The sequence below is a fragment of the Ochotona curzoniae genome, unplaced genomic scaffold (assembly GCF_017591425.1).
Source record: "Ochotona curzoniae isolate NIBS_2020 unplaced genomic scaffold, NIBS_Ocur_1.0 contig_908, whole genome shotgun sequence".
Classification (NCBI taxonomy): domain Eukaryota; kingdom Metazoa; phylum Chordata; class Mammalia; order Lagomorpha; family Ochotonidae; genus Ochotona; species Ochotona curzoniae.
This window is the reverse complement of record NW_024466607.1, coordinates 9801034-9818765: the sequence shown is the minus strand read 5'-3', so window position 1 is coordinate 9818765 and position 17732 is coordinate 9801034. Positions and strand designations below refer to the sequence as shown.

General features: G+C 52.4%; 1 protein-coding gene across 1 annotated transcript in view; it reads left to right on the top strand.

The window, feature by feature from the left end:
• NUP210 (nucleoporin 210) overlaps nt 1–17732 on the top strand; it is a 62295-nt gene that overhangs the window by 36714 nt on the left and 7849 nt on the right. Inside the window, exons 21-32 of the mRNA XM_040994265.1 lie at nt 5250–5378; nt 6394–6521; nt 6638–6773; nt 8124–8186; nt 8297–8476; nt 10544–10624; nt 11580–11711; nt 12292–12450; nt 13349–13440; nt 14896–15070; nt 15629–15804; nt 17047–17267. Coding sequence (XP_040850199.1) covers nt 5250–5378; nt 6394–6521; nt 6638–6773; nt 8124–8186; nt 8297–8476; nt 10544–10624; nt 11580–11711; nt 12292–12450; nt 13349–13440; nt 14896–15070; nt 15629–15804; nt 17047–17267 — 1672 coding nt within the window. The remainder of the gene's footprint in view (nt 1–5249; nt 5379–6393; nt 6522–6637; nt 6774–8123; nt 8187–8296; nt 8477–10543; nt 10625–11579; nt 11712–12291; nt 12451–13348; nt 13441–14895; nt 15071–15628; nt 15805–17046; nt 17268–17732) is intronic.

Genomic DNA, 17732 nt, shown 5'->3' with positions numbered 1-17732 from the left:
TGGGCCTCTGTGTGGTTCACAGGTTAATTATTTCTAAGCTGGCACTTAATCACAACTGTAATTGGCAAGGGTTTTGCATTCCCTGATTCCAGGTGCTGCTCTGTGATCTGTCATGGATACCTGCCAACCTCCTGCACCCTGTTAGTTACCTAAGGGCTTCCTTGCTGTCAACCTTCTAATGAAGAGGAAAATATGAATTCACGAGCAGCATGTACCAACCAGGAAGGAAATTGCTAGTGAGAAATGTGTCAGCTCTGGCCACTTCTTTTCTGTTTCTTTCTTGACCCTTTCTCTATTATCCCAAATAATGACATGACCAAGAATGTTTGGTTTCCATGGTGAGTAGCAGGGAGAAGTGGGGGTTGTACAAACTAGGGAGAGATTGGTAGGAGATTCCTGTGCAGTGCAGTCACTGCACACCTCTGGCAGGTTTCTGGTACGACTTTAAAAGCACCTGTCCTGGAATGTGATTCATACACCATATCGTCAAAGCATTGCACTTTAGTGGGTTTTTGTGCATTCACAGATACAAATCTGTTTAGCAGTGCCACATTCCATTTTAGAATGTTTTTATTATCTTAGAAAGAATTCAGGCAGTTTAACCATGTCTTTTCTGTAAGTATACACACATGCACATACACTCAGACTCACCCACCTACCCTACATCCCAGCATTGGGCAGTCACTAATATCTTGGTAGGTTTGGGTTTTGTAGACATAAATGGAGTCAGGTAACAGAAGGTCTAGTGTCTGGCCTGTCACTGAGCGTGGGGTTTCCAAGGTCCATCATGTTGTGGTACCTATTGACACATCATTTCTTTCTATGACCAGAAATAATCCACCAGATGGATTTATTCATTTGCTCATTGGGGCATCTGGGTTATTTCTGCCTTTTGAGTATCTGTGCAGACAGAAGTTCTCATTTCTGTTGGATGTGTGCCCAGGCATGGATTACTGGGGTCCTTGTTGTGACACTGTGCTTAACTTTTTGAATGTCTGCTCCTGAGTATTCTGACTGGCCGCAGCTTTCCTCATTCCTGCCAGCAGTGTAGGGGATTCCAATACTTGTCAGACTTAAATTTCAGCCATTTGTTCTCATTTGTATTTCCCAAGTAGCTAATGGTGTCAAGCCTCTTATCATGTGCCTGTTGGCCATTTGTATGTTTTCTTACAACAAATGCCTATTAAAATCCCTTACGTATTACTTTTGTTGTTTCATAAAACTATAGCAGTTTATTCTGTTTTCTAGGTATAAACATTTTATTATGTTGTTTGTAGATATTTTCTTTCATTGAGCCAATTTTCTTTTTCACTTTCTTAATAGAATACTTTCTTTAAAAAAAAAAGATTTGCTTATTTTTATTAAAAAGTCAAATATACAGAGAGGAGGAGAGACAGGATGATCTTCCCTCTGATGGTTCACTCCCCAAGTGACCGCCTCGGCTAGAGCTGAGCCAATCTGAAGCCAGGAACTTCTTCCAGGCCTCCCATGCGGGTGCAGGTCCCAAGGCTTTGGGCCATCCTCGACTGCTTTCCCAGGCCACAAGCAAGGAACTGGATGGGAAGCAGGGCCGTCAGGATTAGAACCAGCACCCATATGGGATCCTGGCGCGTCCTAGGCGAGGACTTCAGCCACAAGCTACGCTATCATGGCGGGCCACAATAGATTACTTTCAAGCACCCAAGTTTTGAGTTTCCCTGAAGTGCATTACTCTTTTGTGTTATTTCTTGTGTTTATTTTTTTAAATTTACTTACAAGGAAAGAGCTCACCAGCCAGAAGGACAGTTAACTATCTCCAAATGCATGCAATAGCCAAGGCTGGGCTGAGGCCAGAGTCAAGAATCCATAACACAGTCCAGTTCCTCCTGTTGGGGTTTCAGGAACCCGATCACGTGGGCTATCTGTACTGGTTCCAGGCTCTGCATTAGCAGGAAGCTGGAGTCAGGCTGAAACAGTGATCAAACCCAGGCACTCTAACATAGGCTTCATAATCTCTAAACACCTATTCCCTAGCTCATGTTTCTTATGTCACATCTAAGCATCTGTTGGAAATCTGAAGTGGTGATCTACTTTATGTTTTTATTTGTGAGTTTTAAAGTTTCAACTCCAGGGCCAGTGTTGTGGCAATCAGTTGAAACTTCTGTCTGTTACATGGGCATCCTGTATGGGTGCCAGTTCAAGACCTGGCTACTGTGCCTGAGGAAGCAGTGGAAGATAGCCCAAGTGCATGAACTTCTTTTTCCTTGGGCAGCCCTCAGGGAAGAGATGACTTCATGACATTTGTCCCTCTTCAGAGGTGGAGTCTGAGGTGGCAGGACCCCCTTGCTCCATGTTGTCTCTGGTGTCAGAGCTAGAGAACCCAACCCCGGCACCTGAGAACTCGTGGGTGCCGTTGGAAGAAGCTGGAAGTGTGGGACTGCAGGCGCTCATCAAAGAATGCATAATTCCCCATCACTTCTCTGCTTTTTGGCTAAGATCAAGTGTAGAATGCACAATTCCCCAGTCAGCCTTCCTGCCGTGGGAGATGGGAGGGAGGCATTCCTTGTCAGACTCTCTGAGCTAAAAGACCTTAAACCGTATGTAGTTCTGATTGCTTGAGATGTGCCTTGTTATGCTTCACTTGCAGAAATTCAAAACAACTTCTCCATCTTCAATCTCAGGGGGGCATTCAAGTCAGGGGAAAGGTCTGTAGGGCTGTGCTGAGGCTGATCTGACCAGAGCAAGGCCTACCCTCCAGGAACCTGAGCACTTAAGAGTTGGCCTGGGTTGGGCTGCCTCTATAGGTCCTGCAGCTCTTACACCCAGAGACAACCAGAGGCCAGGGAGAAATGGAACCTACTTCAGACTCCACCTCTGAGAAAAGTAGGAGCACCCATCCCTGAGGGCTGCCCCAGGAGAAAATGTCCTCTCCACTGGGAAGGCCAAGATCAAGGCCTGCAGAATGCATAAAACACAGCTCAGGCAACACACAAACAGCAAATCTGAATTACTCAAAACTTTAACACGAGCGGGGTCACTTCTCTGAAAGACTCAAGATGGGATTCCAGCCTTTGATCTGAGTTTTCCTGAGGAGAATGCTGCAGTTGTGGTTGAGACAATATCTGTCCTCAGTTCACAGCAGCTGCAGCAGGGCCATAGCAGTTCTCTGGGTTGTGTGCTGACTGCTGCCCTGTCCATACCTTATTCCTCCTTGGGCTCTTGGCTCAATGGGGCATGACCTGAGCACAGTGTGGTACGTGGGGAGGTGGCATCCATATGGCAGGGATCTTGAAAACTTATGTTTTGGAGGGTCCAGGGGGTATCCTGTCCATTAAACCCTGTGCTTCTTCTCCTCCAAGGTTAGTGTCAGGCACCACTGCCACCCCAAGTGGAGATTGGATCCCAGCTCCTGGGCGCACTCAGTACCTGAAGGGGGAATTGGTTATGGAGCTTGGCCGCCCCTTTGGTGGCAGTTTCTCAAGGACATTTACACATTTCTGTGAATTTTCCAGCTGCTAATGAGCGACATTCTCATTTGCCTTAATCACAGAGATGTGAAAGCCCACAGCCGCTCTTCAATTAGCGGGTAGGAAGTGTTGAGTTCTTGCCTACTGATGCGAGTCTTGGCTGCAAGAATGGCTCCTGGCTGTGTGTGGTTTCCGGGCATCCTGGGAGGTGCAGAGTCTGGAGCTCCCACAGCAGGCTCTGGGGGGAGGCGCCAAGGCCCACACAATACACAGGGGGCCCTGCCCTGTGAGGCTGTGATTACTTCTGCCCACCCACCCCCTAAGACTGGGCTTTTGTTTTGTCTTTGGCTGGTTTGCATGTGGGAACATTTACCTAGTTTAAACTTAGGGTTCTTTTCTTCCCAGCTGCACTCTGAGTTTCAAAATAAGTCCTCCCAGCAGAGCAGGGAAGGGCTTGGAGCACTTGATACCACTAATCCATTCAGTGGAGCTTGATAGAGGAAGGAGCAGGGCTGGTGCTAGACACCCAGGGCTGGATGGGGACAGAAAGGCAGCTGGGCAGCCATGCCATGCCTTTGGGAGCCTCCATGACCGAGGCTCCTCACAGAGCAGCTATTTGTGATGCCAGGGCACAACTGTGGAGGCATGGCAAGGGCAACAGCTGCAGGGTTTGAATGACCCTGACCTGTGAACAGTGAGATACCTCCCCAGCCCTTGCTCTGTCCAGCGCCCCCTTGTGAGGTCTTATCTGGTGCCCAACCCAGTATCTTTTGGAGGGGCCTATGATTTTTCCCAAGGGCTATGACAACAAGCAAGGAGGGCCATGGGAAGCAGATGCTAACAAGCTGATGGCTCCCATGAGTTCAGAGATATCGGTAGGGACCCTGGACTCTGACAGCAACTGTCAGAGGACAAGTCTGAAGTGCAATTAGGGAGTGGGGCTCACGTGATGTGGACAGAACTCCAGTGCCCCAGGCGAGCCGTGCTAGGTGTCACAACTTCCTAATGAGCCGCAATGCATTCATCCCCTCCATGTTGCTGACAGGATGTTCCCTGCAGCTTGCTGTCGCTGATGTCCTCAGCTGGCCCCTTCACACCCAGGAATTGGGATGCACAGGGAGTGGGTGTGCAGCAGAGCAGCCCAGATGTCTGCATCCCACACTGGACTCCCAGCTCTGGCCTCTGGCTCTAGGTTCTTGCTGTGGCCGACCCTAGGAGGAGGTTCAGATCATAGAATTCTTGCCTCACATGTGAAAGACTTGGGTTGGGCTCCGGGCTCTTGGCTGTGGCTCTGGCCTGGCTTTAGCTGTTGGAGACATTTGGGAAGGGAAAATAACAGCTGAGAGTTCTACCTATCTACCTACATATCTACCGCTCAAATAGTAATTAAAAAATGAGTTCATCATGCCCATGTTTTCCCACTTGCGAAGAATCATGTGGGTCACAGACACCCAAAGACACAAGGTGAGGTGAGCCACACACAGTGCAGAGTCAGGAGTGGGTGTGGCTCCCCAAACCCTCTGCCTGCACCATCATGGGAATGACAGGTGCTGATATGGGTACAGTGCACAAAGCTGACAACAGCATGTTCTGAGAGCCGTCCTGGCACTAACCTCTTAATTCCAGCCTGTGGCCCTATAGCCCATGGGATCACTATGAGAATGAGCAGAGCACTGGTTGAGTTAGAATTTTCTGTGCTCAGTACTTCCGCAGATGGTCTTTTGGGTTCTTGGATGAGGAGGTAATGTGCAGCTGCAGGCCCTGTGAGAAACAGAGTGGCTCAACCCTTGCCCTGTCTTGCAGGTACAACCGCTGCTCCCAGGCTCATCAACTGTCATGATCCACGACTTGTGTCTTGCCTTCCCGGCTCCAGCCAAGGCCATCGTTCATGTCTCAGACATTCATGAACTGTATGTCCGTGTGGTTGACAAGGTCAGTGAGAGCTTCCTGATGCAGGTCCCTCGACCCCATCTTTAGATGCCAGAAAGCAGGAGAATGATGTGGGAGGTGTTTCTCCCTGTACCTTTTGCTTCTGCTCCTGATTCCCGCATCCCTCCCACCCACTCTTGAGTCGCCATGAGCTTGCAATACTGGCTTGCCTCATCCCATGCAGCTGGTGTGGAGCCACCTCCCAGGTTGACATGGGCAAAACTTGGCTATAAATCCTGTCATAGGTTGTCTCCAAATCCACCTTGTGTCATCTAGCAGTGGGCTGCTGCCCAGCCAGGCACATGCCTCACCGCACCAGAACTTTTCTCCGCAGAATGTAGTTTCAGAGTTCCTGAGATTTTAGTGGCAAATGAACAAAACCCATTTATACAAAACACTTCTACACAACGAATAATGACTAGCTGGAGGCTCCTTAACCGACACAGAGGAGCTGTCTGATGGCAGTCAGTTGAGGGGCCTGAATCTGGGCTTCCAGAAGCGGCTGTCAAGGCCTTGCCCCTTGAATACAGCGTGGCTGGCAATTGAAAAGAGAAATTTTAGGCAACTTAGACTATTTAGCAAGCTCAGGCCTCCCTGCCTCGCCCAAATCTTCTGATAATCTTATTTCCGCTGCTGATTTGATAGCCAGATTCTTGCCACTTCACTGAACATTTCTGGTGGTCCGTGTCCTAATGTTCTTGCTGAAAGTATTAGACACTCTTAGTGAGCATTTATTAAGCCCCAATTATATGCTTACTGCTATTCTGAGGTGTGGCTGTTTTTCTTTTTTCTCCCTGGTTAGTTAGCTTTATAAAAGTAGGGAGTGCGGTGTTCATGTCTCTGTGCATTCCCAAGTCCCCTGGTGTGCAGTTCTCACTTGGTTGTGGATTGATAGTGATTCACCCTGTCCCCAGGTCTGTGGGTTTGAGGTGGGTGGACCATCTCAAAGGCATGGGGTGTCAGAGGGGGAAGTCAGTCATCCACAGGTCAGCCGCAAACACGTGTCCCCACACTGCAGGTGGAGATCGGGAAGGCAGTTAAGGCCTACGTCCGTGTGCTGGACTCCTACAAGAAGCCTTTTCTGGCCACATACTTCACCTTCATGGACCTGAAGCTTCGAGCGGCCTCCCAGATTGTCACCCTGGTGTGAGTCCTCCCAGGGAACAGTGAAGGACAGCTCAGCAGGGGAAAGGGGGCAATGCTGACTCCAACCACCACCTCCATCTTGAGAAACAAGTCCCAGCCCTTCCCTGTGTTTTCAGGGCCCTGGATGAAGCCCTGGACCAGTACACTGCTACGTTCCTCATCCATGGGACAGCCATTGGACAGACCAGCCTGACCGCCAGCGTAATTGATAAAGCTGGACAAAGAATCAACTCTGCACCTCAACAGATAGAAGTAAAGCAGCTACTTCTCACACTGCATGGCCAGCCCACCTGGGGAGGAGGGGTGTCTCCTGCAGTAGGCCAGATGCACTAGGGACAGTTCAGGAGGACACCACAGAGAGGCCATGTTGCATTATGTGTCCTTAAATGTTTTCTCAGAAGGCAGCTGTCAGCAGGCCCAGTGATCTGGGAGGCAGCAATTAGGCTGGGAGAACTAGTAGGAGGAATGGAATTCCCTCCACGTTAGGAGTCAAATGGCTCAAGGGGAGTGTGCCTTGTCACAGGACAAGGGGACAAGCAGGGCCTGCTCCCAGAAAGCATGGTCTGGCAGCAGTTCGAGACTAATATGTCAGACAGTCAGCCCAGAGCCAGTGGGCTGTGCATGCAGTGACAGCTGTAGAACCATGTCCCTGGAGCAGGTGGTCCCTGCCTGGCCTCTGTATGGGACTGGTGTCAGGTTTGATGGCAGCTCTGCAGTAGTCAGGAGCTACTGCAGCTGCGGCCAGGACTACTGCCTGAGTGTGTCCTGCCACATTGAAGGAACCTGCCTGCATCCTCCATGGGGCTTGGCCATGAAGGAGCCTCTGGCCTTCATTAATCCCTGCTCCAAGGCTGGGCGAGACGGCATGTGCCTGCAGAAGGAAGCACACCTCTCTGCTCCTGGTGAGGAGGAAGTCTTCTCTGTCTATAAATAGCATAGCCCTACGGAGATTAATCCTTGCACACAAAGCAGGCCTTGGCCGGCTGGCATGCACACTCACCTCCAAGCCTTCTTATGCTCTTTCCCTGCAGGGGCTTGGGGCTATGCAGGAGGTGGGGCAGGGCTCTGCCACAGAGGTGGGTACCCCTGCACCCTTGTTCTCCATCCAGGCTTATCCCTGGGTCCCCTTTATTCTTTGGAAGATGCTGAGGGCATTGAGAGAACTATCCTAAGGCTTTTTGTTTTTCAGTAGAAATTTGGAGAAATTGAGGGGAAAGACAGCTTTCCAAAGAGGAGTCAGGCTCTGGAAGCCAGTGGTCTGTGCAGAGTTACCGGGTCCCAGCCTGCGGGACTGCTCCACCTCATGTCTGTGGGCCTGGCTCTGTTGGCTCGCCTTGAGAACCCTGTGCCCTGGGGGATGTGGCGAGGGGTGTCCTTGTCTCTTGTGGTTAGATAACTGGTGAGGTGGCATATGCTCACGAACAGAGCACATCCCAGAGATTTAGAGTCTTGGCTGCAAGGAGAGACACAGGCTGCTCCCAAACTGGCCCGTGGGGGTGTGTCCGTCTCCACATTGTCATCTCATGACAGTGTCCCGTGTGACCGTACGTGGCCATGTAAGGTGGGAACACCTTGGACTCTGTCTTGTGTCTCCATACACAGGTCTTTCCTCCATTCATGCTAATACCCAGAAAGGTGACACTGATCATTGGAGCCACCATGCAGGTAGGAACCTTGTCCCCCCACCCAAGGGGTTCCATCCTTAGCCAAGTGCAGATGAGCCGAGCCCAGCTGCTCCTGTAGGAGCTGATGGGAACCTGTTTCTCGTCCTTCAGATCACCTCTGAGGGCGGCCCCCAGCCTCAGTCCAACATCCTCTTCTCCATCAGCAATGCAAGTGTCGCAACCGTGAGCAACGCTGGGCTCGTGCGTGGCCTTGCCCTCGGCAATGCCACAGTATCTGGGGTCGTACAGGCTGTGGATGCAGAGACTGGCAAGGTCATCGTTGTCTCTCAGGTAAGAGATGGCACTGTTAGAACCTGCCCTTGCCCTGGGACAGGACACTCTGGGACTGGGCTCATTTCCTAGTGGCTGTGATGGGTGGTGCCTGGTGTCCTGTCCTGGGTTTGGTCTCTGCCTCCAAGGACTGGCTGTCTGTAAGGACTCTGGTTCAGCAGCCCCTGCCAACCAGGGGACATCATGCATCATGAGGCTACTCCTCTCCTGACTGAATTTCCCCATCTTTCCAACCCCTGCTTACAGGACACGGGTCTTTAACACCTGCCCCTCCCCCAGGGACATCCCAGTGGGCAGTGATGATTATTACGATGGCAGATACTTGCCTCTGTTAGGCCATCATGTCCTTGTATGTGGCTGTCTCTGTTTGTAGACAAGGAGCCCAAAGGACACCCTTGTGGCTTAGGGCTGCTGTGAGACAGTTCTGAGAAGTGGCCCCAGGGGGTGCCTGTGGGAGGGGAGGGTGCTATGGCTCAGAAGTGCAGCCTGTGTCCTCAGATGGCTGTGCTAGAGCGTGGATAATTGAAAATCGATGGCATTTCAGACCTGGATTTGTATTCTGGGAAAAAAAAGAAAACCTGAGCTACCACTAACATCTTTCATTCAGCCAGAGGTTAAGTTAGCTTGCATCTGTCTTACTGGTGTGGGAAGAATACCCAGCTGTTTTTTCAGATCAATGAAACTGGAAGCCAAGTCAGGGGTCCCTTGTCCTAGGAACAGCTTTGTTGCTGTCAATGGCATTGAGTCCAAGCAGGCGGAAGTCAGCATCTGGGGAGCCTGACAGTTTCCTTCCTTTCCCGGGGGTGATCCCACTCTGGTCCTTTGCAACAGAGGTGGAAAATCATTTTCTCCTGGAAAAATCCCAGGGCCCAAAGCTACAGGTGTTTGTTTTTGTCCTGTCCCACTTCACCTACTGGGGTCTCACTCAGCTGCCCAGCCATCTGGGCTATAGGAGGAGCATTTGTTTTGTCGTGTTATGAGAATTGAAACAAGGACACAGTTTCTCAGAACTAACTTCCTGAGTCTTCGCCCCATCAGGTCCCCTGGCAAAAGTCTGTCAGAACCTCTGATCTCAGAACACCGTAGACCACTTATGGTTGAGCTGGAGGCCGGCAGGAGCCATCCAGTGCTCGTCTCCCCAGGCTATGTTTGATCCAACATTGAGTTCATTGACTGACTCCCTTTGCTAGCTGTTTCCGAGGCCACCTCTGAGAGCGTGCCGGTTAAATCACAGAGCCTGTCTGACTCACAGGTAGATGGCCTGGTTCTGTGCTTCAATTGTGTAAAAACAGCAGGAAGACAGCAACAGCACAGGAGGAGCAGTGCCTAGAAAGTAAGATGCAGAAGCAGGAGAAGTCTTCCTCGTGCTTCTAAAGAAAGCAATGGAACCTCAGGAACTGACTCACAATCTTCACCCCCACCCCCTTGGAAAGTTCCTTCAGAGGCCTGGCCTGGCTGGGGCCTGTGTGACTCTGGTGATGCCTCCAGTCCAGATCACACAGAACCTGCGTTCTAAGGTTAAGGGCTGGCCCAGGCCTAGCAAGAAGAGGCTGAGTGGTAAGATGGACAAAGGAAAGGAGGAAGGGTTCTTTCCAAGCACCTTAAATAGGTTCAGCCTGAGCGCATGAGGGTTTCAGAGGTCTGAATTGAACGTGGCATCAGAACCATGAAGAAGCCAGGGAGGTTGGTCTTGGGCTGGGACAATAGGGCATGGAATTCAGAATTAGTTCTAAGAAGTCTCTGCCAGGCTTCTCCATTTGTCCCTATAACTGCTTGGTCAGAGGCAGTGGACTGGATTTGCCATGGAGAAGGCCTGGAGACCTGTTCTGGGAATGCTGCCCAGCCTGGACAAGGGTGGAATCTGGGTCCTGCTGCCATGTTCAGTGCTTACCTGGAGCACCAGGACCAGAAGATCTGACTGGAACTCCTGGTGCCTGGGAAGGGAGATGTGGGCAGAGGAGCATGGACTCCCTGACATCCTCTGGGTGCTTTTTAGCCATGGGACATAGCAGGGCCTCCTGAACCGACTACTAGCAGTCTGCCTGAGTCCCCAAACCCTCTCCCTAGGACCTTGTGGAGGTGGAGGTGCTACAGCTTCGGGCCGTGAGGATCCGTGCCCCCATTACACGGATGAGGACCGGGACTCTGGTGAGTGGGAAACCTGCTGGCAGGCCTTGATCTTCCAACAGCGGCTCCAAATGAGCCCCTGTGCTAGCACAACCCTGCACTTGCCCCTTATTGCCCCCCCTGTGTCATGGAGCCCTGCTCAAGCTTCAGTGCCTGCCCTGACCCAGGGGGATGGACATCCATTACTCTCTTTAGCACACAGTTTCTTTGTGGTAACATTTGTTCCATTAGCTTCTGCATGCAGATCTTTACCCTGCTCTTCTAGGACGCTGTCTCCATCCCCCACATAGCACCAGCACCCGAGACACAGCCAGAGTGTACTTACACTGTGCTAAGATCTGTGTGTACTAACCCCACTGGTGGGGAAACCCCTCATCAGCCAAAGACCACCAGAACACTTTCCTAGCACCTTCCGGGGCTGGTGGGCATCATCAGAGCTCCACAGAGCTTGGTATCAGAATCATCTCTGTGTTGCCGATGAGCCAGTGAGTTCATAGAAGGCTTGGGCTGTGCCCTCAGAGCTCATGTGGCTGACTCCATGGGCCAGCTTCCTCAGCATCTGCATTTGCTGCCCCATGGCAGACACTTGGCAGTTACAGGCTGGATAATTTGGTGGGTCCCACCTGACCTACCTGCTTGAGCAGGGACCCCTGCTAGATTAGGATGGAACCACACAGAGACCTCCAGGCCTTGGGTAGCTGGAGGGCCCAGGCATCGCAGAGGTGCAGGGGAACATTCCAAAGATGGTGTCTAGGCTGTGAGGAGCACAGCCTAAGCAGGAGGCACAGAGTTGGACAGGGGATAGTTTGATCTCTCATCAGCTCTGCTGTTTGCTCAGACTTTTCCAATATTGTACCATGTCTTTCTGTGGTTTTGGAAGACAGGCTCAGCTCCCAGTGCATGTGGGATGCAGAGAAACCATGAGGAGTTCCTAACTCGGGGGACATGGGTCATAGGGCCTGGCTTCTTCCCACAGATGCCTGTGTACATCACCGGGATCACCAACAACCAGAACCCTTTCTCCTTTGGCAATGCTGTGCCAGGACTGACCTTTCACTGGTCCGTCACCAAGCGGGACATTCTGGACCTCCAAGGGAGGCACCAGGAGGTAATCCACCCCACTCCAGAGCCCTCTACTACTTCCTGCCATGGGTCAACACTCTCCCAAATGCCCACCTAAAGGGATGGCTTGAAAGATTATTTTCTGCCTTGTCTGTGGTCAGGCTGGGGCCTAGGCTGAGAACCAAGCACAGTCTAGGGTTTTTCTACAGACCCCCCAAAGTTACCTTCTAGCGTGACATGAATGCTTTCTGCTCCCTTGCCTGCTGGGGCTGGCACCCTACCCCTTGTACCTGGGCTTCTGAAGGGCTCCCATGATCTCTGAGCAATGGTCTGTGAGTAGGACAGGCTCTGTGGGCCTGGCTACAAGGCCAAAGCCAGCTGGGTAGGTCGTCACTCAGAGAACCTCAAGGTTGAGGTGCCACTCATAAAGCTGCCAGCCTTTCCCAGGCATCTCCATACCAAGAGGAAGCACAGCCCTGGGGCCAGGCAGGAAGGTAGCTGTCTTTGAGAATGGGCAAGATGCTCTCAGGTGGGACCCAGGAGTCCAGACCCACTCGTTCAGCTCTGCCATAAGGACACTGTACCCCAGGCCTTTTCCCTGGAAACATAGATCCTGTCTTTGCCAGGCCTCCATCCGGCTCCCCTCACAATACAACTTTGCCATGAACGTGCTTGGGCGGGTGAAAGGCCGCACAGGGCTAAGGGTGGTGGCCAAGGCCATGGACCCCACTGCTGGACAGCTGCATGGCTTCACCCAAGAACTCTCTGATGAGATCCAGATCCAGGTAAGAGACAAGGGGCAGAGCTGTGTGTGGGAGGGACTGGTTCCTTTCTCCCCTAGCGCCACACTTCAATTGGACCAGGGATCAGAATGGGGGACACTGGTGTCAGGCAGGACTGTCCTGTCCCCAAGAAGTCTATCTCCTGTGGCAAGTTGGGGCTGGTGCTGTGGGTCAGTGGGGCCTGGAGTCTGCATAACCTAATATGGCACATTGGAGCAGGTGGTTAGGTTAGGTTACAGAAAGTGAGAGAGAGAGAGAGAGAGAGCTCCTCCATCTGCTGATTCACTCCCCGTAAGACCACATGGCTATAGCTGGGCCAGCTGCAAGTCAGCAGCCAGGAACTTCTTCGAAGTTTCCCATGTGCATACAGGGACCTAAAGACCAACACCATCTTCTACTGCTTTCCCAGGCCATTAGCAGGGAGCTGGATTGGGAGTGAAGCAGCTGGGACTTGGATCGGTGCCCATGTAGAGTGCTGGTGTGTGAGATGGTTGTTCTACCCACTACACCAACACACCAGCCCCCTGAGAGGAGGTTCTGAGATGGCAGCAGCAAAGGACATGTACCTCAGGGAGACATAGAGGCTCAGTTCAAGCAGAGCTGCAACCAAGCAGGACCCTGAGCCCCCCATGCACGCACCCTGGCAGGGTTCCCTCTATCCTGGCCCTGTGTGACTTTTGCCATCAGGGAATGCAAACTGCACCTGCCTGCTGTTTTCTCACTGGGGCCTCTCTTACAGATCAGCCCTCCCCATCTCACCCCTAGCTACCTGGCAGGTGCTGCTTACCGATTACCTCATCTCTGCTCTCCCCTTGGCTTCTGCCGCTAGGAGATAAGCAGATCCCTGTGCCAGGCATGCCTCACCAGAGCCACAGGAAATGACGCTGTCTTCCTTCTCCAGGTGTTTGAAAAGCTGCGACTGCTGAGCCCTGCAATAGAAGCAGAGCAAATACTGATGTCACCCAACTCCCTTCTAAAGCTGCAGACAAACAGGTGCATGATTCAGCCCTTGTTTTCCTGCGACTCATTTGTCAAAGTTGTCAGGAGCTGTGGGTGCTCTCAGTGGATCCTTCCTTGCTTTGTGCCCAGATGAATCCTCTGTCCCTGCTTAGCCTGGCTGCCGGCTTCCCTTGCTGTCCTCGCCATTTCCTCTGCTTGCCACCCAGAAACCTTATCCTGCCTGGTAGCTGCTGAAATATGTCCTTTAAAGCAAGGACAGTATGCCAACATAGAATGCTTGATTTTTCAAATCCCTGAACCCACCCCCACATCAGGTATCTAAGACTTGCCACTTAAAGAGCAGCCTCTGAGGCTGCAACTATAGTGGCTTTGGGGGCCACAATAAAATGCAAACCTTGGACGTGGCCCAGTCCCACCAAAGCAGAATTTGAGCCCTGAGGGGATGCTTAGGCAGGGGTGTCACACCCAGGAACTTCCTGGAAGTGCTGCTTTAAAGCAGGGGTACAGGTAGCTCATACTTTTGATTCCCAGAGGGCAGGCATCTTTCTCACTGTGAGTTGCACTTGAGTGACAGTTACAAAATGGGGCACTGTGTGAGCCACACAGCCATTATAGACTACACAGTCATCCATGCAGGGGTTTGTTCAGTCAGAAGGTAAAAAATGCCAGCTCTGGGGACACTGAGATGCACAGTACCCTGGAGGACAAAAGCCAGAGAAAGCCTGTGTGACAGCCATGGGCAGTGTTAGAGCCAGTGTGCAAAGCATAGCTTGGCACTGTAGGAGGAACAGGAGTTCCACGGGTCACAAGGAAGGAGATGGCTATGAGGGCAGAGGCCTTTGGCCTTCTCAGGGTCTTCTGTAGGAGGCTGCCGGGCTGAGGCAGAGGTGAGAAGCAGCCAGCCTGGGATCCAGAGGCTGTTGCCTTGCATTTCTTTTGTACATGTGACTGTCAGAGTATAGTTTGCCCAACGGCAAAACCAGTGGTTTACACAAGCCTTTCCTAGCTGCAGCCCATTTTCTTCCTGTTAAGAGCCCTTGGGACATCAGAAGAGACAGGGGTGTATTCCCTGTTCACAATTGAGAAAGCCAAGGCTGAGGGGACATGAACGGCACATGGTTGCCAACAGGGACTGTTAGGGCTGGCACAAGGTCCCAGCCCACCCAGGCCCAGCTGCCTGATTTCTGCAAAATAACAAGCGTTGGTCCACAGAACACTTCCGGCAGAATCAATAGCCTTGGGTGCTGATGGAGGAAACGCAGGTCTTGTTGACTCTCCCTGCTTGCTGCTCCAGGAAGAGGGAGGAACTGCAAGCTGCCTGCCATGCCATCCTGACTCAGGTTTGCCAGTGACAGCCAAGGCTGCAGGCACTGGCAGCGGGGGGCTCCAATGCACTGCATTCCCCTAGATGGAGCATTTTTCTTGTCTTTGGGCCTGTGCCCACCTCTTCTGCTGTTGATGGTCAATATACATGTGTGTCTCCGAAAGGGACGGCGCAGCCTCTCTGAGCTACCGACTTCTCGATGGCCCCGAGAAGGCTTCCGTGGTGCATGTGGACCAGAAGGGCTTCCTGGCGGCGGGCTCTGCCATTGGGACGTCCACATTGGAGGTGGTTGCCCAGGAGCCTTTTGGGACCAACCAGACCGTCATTGTTGCTGTAAAGGTGGGATCCAATGGGTGCCTTCTCAGGTGCCAGTGTGACCATATTTACCTCTAGCTGTGAAATTAGAGCTGGGAATTTATTTAAGAATCAGGGAAGGGCCAAACTCAGAACAGAGTGCCTGGGTTTCATACCTGCCTTTGGCTTCTGCCTCTAGCTTCCTGCTCATATGGACTCTGGGAGGCAGGGGGATGGCACAGGTGATGGGTTCCTGCCACTTAGATGGGTGTCTAAGGTTGAGTTGCTGGCTCTAGCCCCAGGCAGTGCAGGCATCTGGGGAGCCAGGACCAGGCAGAACCAGAGCATTTGTAGCCTGGGGGCGGAGGGGGGCACAGGGTGGTACTTGTGCAATGGGAAAAATCATCTCATTTTTCCAAAGTTATCAACTTTGAGTGATATTGGCCCTCTGTGGGAGGTAGGATCCTTGTCCTTGTGTCAGGACATCTCAGGAAGTGTCCCTCCTAGAACTTTTGGAACAGATATCTTCTCTTCAAGAGGCAGGTCTGTGGAAAGCTCTTTCCCCAGCTCAAGATGTCACCTTATCTGCCCTTGGTTCCCCAGGTGTCTCCTGTGTCTTACCTGCGCATTTCCATGAGCCCTGCCCTGCACACCCAGAACAAGGAGGCCCTAGCGGCCCTGCCTTTGGGAATGACTGTGACCTTCACTGTCCACTTTCATGACAACTCTGGTGACGTCTTCCACGCTCATAATTCCATTCTCAACTTTGCCACCAACAGGTAGGCTGTGAATGCTGCTCCTGTTTCAGTGACAAGACCTGGCACAGGTGCCACGTCTTGACACAGAGGCAGATGCCATGGCTTAAGGTTGTTGGTTCTGTGTTGTTTCCAGGAGAGGGATGTGCCATGCCCCATGGGGGCACATGGAGAAGCACCAGGGCTAAGGGGGGGTTGAGGGGGGACAGTATGCATCAGGGCAGGAGCACGGAGGCCTGGGTTACTCTCATGATTTTCTTACACCCGTGATGGGTGGACTGTGGGGGAGACAGGGAGGGATATTTGTGTCTGTGGGTCCTGCCTTGTCATCAGTGGATTTGAACCGTCAAGCACTTCTGAAAGTTGTAAAAGTGGGCTTAGCAGAGTCTCTGCTTTGCTCAGGCTTCAGCCTGGAAGGGGTACAACTCCACACGTGTGAATACGCACTGGCTTCTCATTGCTACCCAACTGTACAGGGCCAGAGAGGGCAAGCCATGTGCCAAAGGCCACACAGCAAGATGTGAGGTTTGCATGCCTGATCGCATCCCAGCTCCTAGGGCAGCTCTTACAGGCTGGCTCCTGGGAGAACCAAGGGCAGCCTCAGGTCTGCTGTGAAGGGAAAGTGGTGATGACAGCCATAGCCTCAGCCTGGCCTGCCAACGTCTGAGTCCAGGGAGCAGCGACCGGAGCTGCTGGAGTGATGATATCCCCTGGGCGGGGGTCTTAGAAATGCACATTCCATAAAGCCCATAGAGAGGGCCCCTGCCTAGGTCACAATACACCCCACCTCCAAGGAGGACCCCCAAGTGACAGTCCCAGAAGGAGGAGTTGAGCATAACATAGGCTGTAGGGACTGCTCCTGAATACCTCATAGTGAGCAGGTGTTGTTGACCATTCCAGCCTGCACATGGCCAAGGGCAGGATAGGAGGGATATCACATGGTGGGAACTAGCATCAGGCCTCATTCTAGCCCAGGCTCTGCTCTTAGGGGAATTTGTCGTCATAGGTAAGGCAGGTAAGCTTCCTGAGCCTTTACATCACACCTGTCACATGTGGCATGTGGTATGGGGACCTTTGGTAGCCTTAGTCTCCTAGGACAGGGTCACCCTGGAGGAGATGGAGCTGGCCCTCCTGCCCTTGGCCTCCTGCACATAGGTAGGAGTCCAAGTGGGCTGTGTCTGAGCCTGGAGTCTGAAGCGCGGCCCCATAGAGGACTCTGACTGCCCTGAGGACTGAGGATCCCGGTTTGTTTGTCTCCTGTGCCAGGGATGACTTTGTGCAAATTGGAAAGGGTGCCACCAACAACACCTGCATCATCCGCACAGTCAGCGTGGGCCTGACGCTGCTCAGTGTGTGGGACTCTGAGCAGCCCGGCCTCTCTGACTTTGTGCCACTGCCTGTTCTGCAAGCCATCTCTCCCGAGCTGCCCGGAGGCGTGGTGGTTGGGGATGTCCTCTGCCTCTCCACCGTTCTCACCAGCCTCGAAGGTAAGTGGGACCTGAGGTAGAGTATGGGACCTTGGCTGGGAGGATCAGGACAAGTGCCTGGGGACTGCTCCTTGCCAGCAAGGTTGCACCACCCCCACCCTAATCTGAGGCTCCTTCTACCTGGCATTTGCAGCTCTTATTAAGGCCCAGGCACACCACTCCTCCGTGTCTTGTTATTGGCTGCTTTGCCCTGCAGAGACCAGGTTGAGATGTGGCCACAGAGATCACTTGGACTGTGTGGTTCCCATGCCATGACCCCATGACTGCTTACAGAGCAGCTCTCATCTCCTCTGCTGTACTTCAGCACCAGCTCAGAAAACACCCACTCTATGGAGCTGCCCTGCATTGTCACCATGGTCAAGCAGTGGCCTCCAGTGTGTGGCTAATGCGATTTGAGAACCAAATTGATTATTTTAATGAGTTCAGTGGCCAGAGCCACCATAAAGGACAACATCACTGCGGGAA